This window comes from Henckelia pumila, chromosome 4, assembly GCF_033568475.1.
Source record: "Henckelia pumila isolate YLH828 chromosome 4, ASM3356847v2, whole genome shotgun sequence".
Classification (NCBI taxonomy): domain Eukaryota; kingdom Viridiplantae; phylum Streptophyta; class Magnoliopsida; order Lamiales; family Gesneriaceae; genus Henckelia; species Henckelia pumila.
In genome coordinates, this window is record NC_133123.1 from 196,225,626 (window position 1) to 196,234,846 (window position 9,221).

Sequence of the window (9,221 nt, forward strand, 5' to 3'; positions counted from 1 at the left end):
AATGACCCCTCCGAGGACCGTGCTCTGATACCAACTGAAACGACCCTATCTCTATAATTAATAAATAAATATGCGGAATTTTTTTTTTTTTATACTTACTAAATAAAATATGTACATATATGCCCATACATATATGCACAGAATAAAAAGTTTTAAAATAAATAAATAAATAAATAAACAATTAAACACTTAAATAAAAATGCATTCTTTAAAATAAAATAAATATCTGAGTCAAATATTTAATTAAAAATACTGCATAAATAAAATGATTAAAATTTGCATGCACTAACAATATTCCATAAAAATATTCAAAATTCTCAACCACTGAAAAATAATATAAAATATAGCATGCTGACATAAATAAACATGCACGTGACTCAGACATCTATCACGGTCACGGGGTCACTGCATGTCCGCTCATACATCCTCGCCTCCGGTGGGTACAACATCCTCCTCAACGTACTCACCTGCACCATACCAGTGTAGTGAGCCTAGAGGCCCAACATGCTAACATAACAAGGGTTTAAAATAATTTAAAACAATTAAATACTAATACATACATATACATGAATGAGCATGCTTAAAAATTACATAACATAACTTAACTTAAATAAACTTAAATAACATAATACATAACATTGTTGAGCAATTAATTTTCTAACATCGCATGGTTGTATCCGTAGTGTAACCTTAAATCATACATTAAATACTGATCAGCGTGGAAACCAACATACGTGGCCGGTGACGAATCACCTCTTAAATTGGCAGTAAACTGCCCTTCAATCATATGGGGACGAATCCCCCTTAAATTGTCACACTACTTCAACTTCCAACATAAAATATTTTCTTGCTCAACCTTAAACATTAAATCATGCATAAAATATTATTTCATGAATGCATGTACTTGAATAAAATGTGTGTCCTTCATATATATTTAATTTAAATTTCATACTATCATATAAATATAAAAATAACTTCCATGCATAAAAAAAAAAATAATTAAATATATATTCAGGACACATGCAATTTCTCATGGGTTGTCCTGAACTGCTGGCCCTAACACTCAAGCCCATTTTTCTTAAATCTGGCCCATTAACACTGAGAATGGCCCAATAACATACTTAAGCCCAAAAATACAATTCTAAGCCCAAATAATTAATTTAAGCCCATTAACACTCTATTCTGGCCCAATTGGCCCAAAAGCCCAAAGACTGGCCCAATAATTTTCATGGGCCCCCAAGGCCCATAAAATTAATGGACTTACTTAATTAAATTAATTAAGCCCAAAATAAATAAATTTGACTCAAAATAATTAAATGGAGCCCAATTAAATTTTGGGATTTAATTAGGCCCATTAAATACTTAATTAAACCTAAAACTTAAAAATAAAAATACCCGAGCCCGACTCACTTAACCCGGACCCGGACCCAACTAGCATAACCCATGACGCACTGACCCGACCCGAAACCCACAGCCCGACCCGGACCAGCTAGAAACCCTAGAACCCGAACCCCTCTCTTATCCTTCTCCTCGGCCGCGAGCAGCAGCTTTCCGGGGCTGCTGCCGCCATGCTCCGTCCGTCCCCTGGCCGGAGCACCACCACCTACCCCTAGCCCTCTTCAAGACGTTTCCAACAAGCTAAAAACCAGCCCAATCCGAGCCCTAACGAAGGAGAACGAACCAAAACAAACTAGCCCTTATTCTGCTCGCCTCCTGCGCGCGACAGCAGAGTTCCGACCGTTCGGCCGCCCAGATCCGGCCACCACTGGCCGGAGCACAACTTGGATTACCTTTCCCTATGTCTTGTGGTTCTAACCCAACTGGAATCAGTCTAAAACACGCCTTATGGACCGAGAACGACCCAATCTCCCAACATCGCTCAACCTGCGCACCCTAGGACCTGTTCTGAACCAGCTCCTCTCCTGGCCATGCATGGCTCGAACCAGGCATGCCATTCAATCCTAGGGACCCTAAGACATCACCCTAGACGTGGCCAGCAGCCCTGGATCGGCCCCTTCCTTGAAAACATGAGTATGCATCATGAACAAGCCAACACATGCAGAAAAACGTGAATAGTTCATTCAAAATCCAAAGTTTCTTACAAAAATCGAACAGGACAGTACATAATCTGATGCATACACACTCACACATACACCCACTGATATGGTCTTAAAAAGCGGAAGAAAACATGCCTTTCACCGATGCAAATAAAGAGCTAAGTGCGTAGGACGTTTCCGGGACGACGATTGGACGAAAACTTGACAAAACGTTCGAAAGTTGGCTATGGAAGCTTGAAGGTTTCTGCTGAAAACGTGAGAATGGGGTGGAAGGAGAAGGTGTCGGCTGATGGAGTTAGAGTAGGATAGGTTTTTGTTTTAAATTTTGATAATTAGGAATAATCTAGGATAATAACTAACATAAAATAATTAGGTAGATAATATAAAATAAATATAAGATTTTAAACTTTTAAAAATACAAAATAATCTGATATAAAAGATAAATCCCGAAATATAAATTTAAGGGATTTTTAAACATTAATAAAAGTCATTAAAATGACTTATTTTGGCTAAAAATAAACTCCTAAATAAATATATAATTAAATACTATAATTTTCTTGACAAAACACCTTAAAATATTATTTTGAGGCTCATAAAACTCATAAAATATTTTTGGCTAAAAATATTTTGGTATCTCGTCCGTCCACGTTCCCGTCTACGCGATCAAAACAATTAATTAAAATACTAAAAATCATAAAAATCACTAATTATGGGTTAAATGCTTAAAAATAAATTAAATCATGCACAAATAATTCACATAATTATTTAACCCATAAATCTAAAATTTAAATAATTAAATATCCTAATTATGCATGCGGATTTACGTATTTAAAAATACCGGGTGTTACACTTGAAGCCTGTATAGAAAGGCTGAAGAGCAGTTATTGCTCTACTTTTTGTACAAACGTAAAAGATAATGAGAAAGCAATTCAGCTGCATAGGACAGTTTGTTTAAAATCCACTATTTTAATTTAATTCATCTTTACCCACGTATAACGCGTTGCACGTGCACTCTACTAGCCTAATCTAATGTACATATAAATATATCAATTTGAATCGTGAATTTTTTTGTACATTTCATTTTCTACTTTATTATCCTTTTAATAATCATTTTGTGTGTCAATTAATATTGTCAATCAAATATTAACCGGGTCTAACATGTACAGTTCAAAACGGGTTTGACATGGGATCCAACCATTGTCATCGTTGTTTGTAACTCAGACCCCAAATTTACGATGAAATCTCATATTCAATGTTCCTCATATTCAATGTTCAATTGTAGCAATTGTAGCAGTCTCTTCTCCAACTCAAGAATTTCGGGTGGAACAATTGTGAGTGTCTTCTCCGACTCAAAAATTATGGGTGGAAATTTTAAAACGTGAACTTTTTCGTTAGTTTCAACTATTAAACATAGAATCGATATCAAAGGGCCAAAAGCATCGAATTCATTGATCGAGGACCATCTGACACGTCACACATCACAAGCAATGACCAAAATGATTTTACACCAAAATAATAATAATAATAATAATAATAATAATAATAATAATAATAATAATAATAATAATAATAATATCTAAAATAACAAATCAACAATCATTTCCAAATCTATCAAAGGTAATTTCATCTCACAAAATGGCCTACTTCATAGGACCAAAAAAAAGGGGGTTCTTTGTGAAAAACAAAACTGGATTGTGCGGAATTACATCAAAGTATAATTAACCCTAAACCAATAATAAAAATTATAAAATGAACGGAACGGAACGAAATGAAACGGAGATAAGTTCCATGGCTGTACCTCTACCAAATATATTTGAACTCAAGTGTACCTGCTAGGACTCGCTATTGCACGAAAACCCAGCTTTCCCTCTTCATAATAATTGTGATTAGTTTTTGAAAGGTGGAAGGAGCCGAAAACCTATCTTTGACGTCTCCAGGACCCACCAAAATCTTTAACTTATTGGTTGGCATCGAACAAAACTGAAAGCTTTTTCAAATCCCATGAATCGACGATTGGGGAGATAACAGCAGCTCCCACAGCCAAAACGGCGATAGTAAACACCACAGTTTTCACGCAGCCACCACCACTGGATAACTTTCCTGATATCGACTTACAGTACTTATCAGCATCTTTAAAGAAAGGCTGCCGAGCATCATCAACTCCACCACTTAATGCTTTCTCGTTCTACAAAATGAAGTTGAAATTGAATGAGCCGTAACTTCCAACTTATAGACGAGGAAATACACAACGAAAGTTTTAACTCTGAGCAAATCAAAACTGACGATAAAAAGGGCCTACCTTTTGCCTAAAACTCTTCAGAGTATCTCCAAGAGCTTGAAGAGAAGACTGTTTTGAAGAAAATTCTTTCCAGTCCTCAGCAAGCTTCCTCAGGATAGCTACACTAGCTTCTATGTAATCCAAATATATCTTGTCCTGTTCAAATCAATTGTATAGCATCAATGATTTGGTATACGAAAGGTACACACAGCAGCAGCTGTAGTTCGTATCCGCAGAAAATTTGCACATTACGGGAAATGAACCGGTGTAAAGAAGAGTAAGGCAAATTCAAGATCCCAACTAAAGAAACCTACCCACTGTTGGTAACAATCAGGGCTCTGGGTCAAACACCATATGAAGATGCTAGTTGCTTCCCTGGATAGCTCAGGGATCCCTGCATAGCATCATTTGCCAAATGCATTTCAAATTCGTAACTACTTGTAGAGTACCGTATAGGTTAAATAGCATCCTCCAGTACTTGAGTAAAAAAGATTAAAAATGAACTACCAAAAAAAGACCAAAAATGTAGAGCATCTCCAAGTTCAGAATTACCTTCTCCAGCTGCTTTTACAGCTAAAGCTTGTATTTTATATGACACTTGCTTCATGGCCTTGCTTCCAGGAGAACCAGCAAGAGCAACCTCTCTGAGAATTGGGTAAACTGCCTCAAACCTTTCAGTCGCCTGATACACACAGCAGCAAATGTTAAAATTGGTACAAGGATGGAGCAAAGAGCCGGAACTACTCTATGGAGTTTTAAAGATATTGTTGATGTAAATCAAAGACTCCTACTACCTTAACTCGAACAGAGGATGCAGGGAAAGTTAAATGTAATAGTAGGTCAAGTGCTGCAGGTGGCACCAGACGTTCCCCCTTCCTTACAGCACTATTTACTAATATACCACGAGCCTTTGGAGCAGACACAATTCTGATACACAAACTTAGCATGTTAATGGGAACTAATCTGATAACATGTTGAAAACTTGAAAGTTGAAACATCAAGTACAGTAACTGAAATTCCAAACCTTTCCACTATCTGCAAGACAAGATCCCTAGACTGCGGATTAGACCCTGATTTTCCTCCAAGTATTGGCAAAATATGATGTGCCCACAAGTACAATCCAACAGCTAGATCTCCTTGACAAGCCTACAGTAAAAGGTCACATGTCAGCTTAAAATACAAGATTCAAACGGGACAAAGATTAACAAATTTTTATGATGAGAATTGATTCTAAAGTGAATAAGCATATGTGAAACTCGCCTGAATAGACATCCATATAATAACTAGAAGCTTATCTTGTCCTTGGTATTTTGAGTTTTCACTCAATTTTGGTAACACATTGATTAAAACATCCGGTTTCCGACGTAATACCATTGCTAACACTACAAAGATAGCAACCTGCCATATCAGCAAAAAAAAAAACAGTTCAGATCACTAGGGATAAAAATTATAAAATTGACAAATCTCAACTGTCACATTCTTTCCTTAGAATTGCGAAGATGTTTCACACATAAAATCAGTGTTAAAAGCTTAGAGTTTCAAACAATTTAACAACCATGAATCAGATGGATATACATAAAAATGTCCCTTTAGTTTAGCCTTGTTCCAGTTCAGTCCTTCAATTTACTCGTGCTAATTTAGTACCTCAAGTATTACAAGTTGTCCCGGTCATGTCCCGACGTTAACTTCACCATCAATACTTAACATATCGAACATGTGAGGGTCAGATAAAGTGTTTTCAGCTAACCGGATTATAACACCGGGATAACATATAAAATCGTCCCTGTAGATTAGCCCTCTTGTCGGCTCAAACCCTCAAATTGACTCGTGCGCTAATTTAGCACCTCGAGTACGTTCAATCCGCTAAATATCGACGAGGAAGTTAACACCGGGGATGTGATTACGGCAACTTAAAATATACGAGGGACTAAATTAGGACACGAATAAATTGAGAGACTGAACTAGAAAGACACCTAAAATACAAAGACTGTCAAACAACTAACAAAACATTCTATGGTCTGTCAAACGGCTCAACACCTTAACTCCTAAACCTTGAACAGATATAATGGAATAAAAAGCTCGACTCCTTTTCTCTCGTAAGAAGAGATTTTTTAGTCAAAACAACTTCATCAAATGTTCTGGGCAATCGTTCTCAGGTGAAAGTGCAGCTAAAACTTCAAGTAGTATATCACACCAATCAGCCAACATAGATACAACTTCAACTTTTTTCATGCCTGGAAGTCTGGAACCACATTACGTTCTCACTCTTGCTCGTGGATAGAATGAAATATGAATCAGTAAATAATTTGATATTAGTTTACTAAGCATTTCAAAATTTTTCACAAAAATAAGCTAGGTGTTGGGACAAGGAGACAAATAATTACATGAGAAAAAGAAGAAACTCTCTTACTACTAACATACTCTTAGAAACAGGTTGTCCAACTCACAAGAATAATAGTCAGAGAGAGCTGCATGCAGTTGCAGAAAAATATACCGAAGAAAAGAGAAAATTGACTTTTTTGGATAGATTAGGTATAGAATTTGGTACTTCTGCAAGAATAATTGAGTGGAGAAGGCTGAGGACAATCATGGTGTGAAATAACAGATATTTCCAGCATTTCACATTTTCTTCCTAGAACTTCGATTCTTCAACAAACACCGGAAAATGGATGAGATGTTCATGAAAATGTATAGCCACAGGGAAGTTTAGGTACCACATACAACTATGGGAGAGCGATAATTGGCATTCCACAATTCCAAGTTTTATGTAATCACAGTAACCTACAAGCTCAAATATATCAAAGAGAATGGGTACAGGTTTCGAAGTAAAACGGTCTCCATATTGGAATTCTTCATCAAAAGCTACATTTGACTTCCCACTGATACTGTACTTCAACATTTAAAGTAAACCCTAAGGACAGAAAAGAAACGAAAATAAAATAGAATGAAAATTGATCATATTTACCTGAGACTTTGAGGATGGTGGTGGCCCTCCCTTCTTTGAGCCCTTAGAAGCCGGTTGTTGGATTGCCAAGTCCTGAAGAATGCTGTCCAATGACCACAACAAAAAATTCTCCAGTGCCTCATATGAGTGATGGCTGATCCAGTCAACTGAAGTCTTGTATACAGCCTCCGGTACATAGGACAATGGGATCTGTTAGTAAAAGATCAAACAACAAGTGGATTCGGGCATTAACGAAGGTCACAAAAAAATGTCCAAAACTACATATAACAAGAACAGGCATGGATATAATCATAGACGTCTTTCGATGCTAAGTTGCTAACAGCAGGAGTTGAAACAGTGCTATGAAGGCCAAAATAAGGTTATATGCATGCAGAATTTAATTTTACAAAATCAACGATAATTTCAGTTTGATAACAATTAAAATACGTCGGTGCATTAACGATTAAAATTCGTCAGTCCATTACTTTCCCAAAAGAGAAAGAAGAACAATGTCCAAATCGAATACGACATCCAGTCACCGTTATAAAATTTTACAGATCAGGGAGGGACCCCCTAACTACCAACAAATAGAAGATACGGACAAGCTGATGAAAATCATTGAATGTGAACCAATTAGAGGAGAGAAAAACCATACTACAGATTACTAGCAGGTCCATAAACTAAAACCATCAAAGGAAAAAATCAGAATTCCTCGAGCACCATCAAATACTGCCAAAATTTCCACTAGCACAATCTAAGAGGAAATGCTGTTCACTCCAAAACTACTCTATGGCTTCGACAAAGAAAAATCAGAAATTACTACATGATGCTACTTTCTCCTTGAATCCCCAAAACATACTACGCATCACGCATAAAAGTGATCACAGACCACCCGCCAATTTAGGACATTTACACGCTAAAACAAATGTAGATAAAAAAGTATGGGATGCCATCCAACGTTTAACCAACTCACGTCAGCATATTTTGCCACCGCAGACTCTCTAAGAAGCTTCAGCCATGGAAACTGTGACGCACTCACTGCCGAAAATGCACGCCCAAAGTAATCCGCAAACCTCATCAATTGAATATCTTGTTTCCCTTCATAAGATTCCTATCACCAAAACACCAAAAAACTCAATAACGCTTAAAATCAAACACAAAACAATCAAAAAGAAAACCAAAAACAAAGAAAAAGAAAAAGAAAAAGGAGCCGTATAATTACCGAAACGCCAGAAAGGAAAGAAACAAGATCAGAATCGTCGATCTTCGCAGCAGCCTCCGCCACCGTAACCTTAGGCTTCTTAACCTTCTTTGTCTTCTCCTTCTTATTCGCCTCGGACGCACTATTCTCCTTCGCATCAGCATCGTCGCTGCTGACGTCCCCGTCCACTTCATCTGCCCATTTCTTCCTCGATCGCACCGGAATCTCATCATCGTAAATCGCCGCCGAGGCGCGTTGAGCCTCCAATTTTAGCCGTCTCTCCGCCGCATGCTTCTCCAAGTTATTGAAGACGCCGTTTTTATCGGCGGATCCGTTCGGCGGCGCCGCCGTGGCATGATCCGACACCGTCTTGGGCTGATTCTTGCGCTGTTTCTTCGCGTACGAGACCTTCTGCCAGCCTTGGTTGTTCTCCTCGGCGGATTCGGCGGGGAGGGAAACTGATCTCTCTTCTTCCATTGAAACTGCGGAGATCGCCAGGTGGAAATCGGGAGAGAAAAAAGAGATCGGAGAAATGACACGAAATGAATTAGAAAAAGGGGAGAAGTGAGTATTTATCGTAGTTGACTCTGGCAGAAATTGTCCTTGTTCATGCTTAAAATAACGAGAATGCCATTTAGAAATTTTTATAGGAAAAAAAAAAGTAGGCAATTTTATTACGTAAACTCTTTCCAAGGAAATAGCATTTTAAAATTCCTTTTTTTTTTTTTGGTTGTTTTTTTT

At 37.4% G+C, this 9,221-nt stretch overlaps 1 protein-coding gene across 1 annotated transcript; it reads right to left on the minus strand.

Moving 5' to 3' along the window:
- Positions 1–3,585: 3,585 nt before the first annotated feature.
- On the minus strand, positions 3,586–9,004 carry LOC140864185 (uncharacterized). The gene is made up of 10 exons (XM_073268165.1): positions 8,502–9,004; positions 8,253–8,390; positions 7,301–7,489; positions 5,596–5,733; positions 5,360–5,481; positions 5,130–5,262; positions 4,888–5,017; positions 4,650–4,729; positions 4,357–4,491; positions 3,586–4,242 (listed from the first exon to the last, which is right to left on the minus strand). The coding sequence occupies exons 1-10, from the start codon at positions 8,955–8,957 to the stop codon at positions 4,015–4,017; spliced, it is 1,749 nt and encodes a 582-aa protein (XP_073124266.1). The 5' UTR covers positions 8,958–9,004; the 3' UTR covers positions 3,586–4,014.
- Between the last annotated feature and the right edge of the window lie 217 nt (positions 9,005–9,221).

Bases quoted from the DNA above. Each gene is read 5' to 3' on its own strand.
- LOC140864185 (XM_073268165.1), bottom strand. From the start codon at position 8,957: ATGGAAGAAGAGAGATCAGTTTCCCTCCCCGCCGAATCCGCCGAGGAG. The intron at 8,391-8,501 runs GTAATTATACGG...TTTTGGTGATAG, and splicing joins CTTTCCTTTCTGGCGTTTCG to GAATCTTATGAAGGGAAACA. The intron at 5,482-5,595 runs GCGAGTTTCACA...CTTTTACTGTAG, and splicing joins TTATATGGATGTCTATTCAG to GCTTGTCAAGGAGATCTAGC.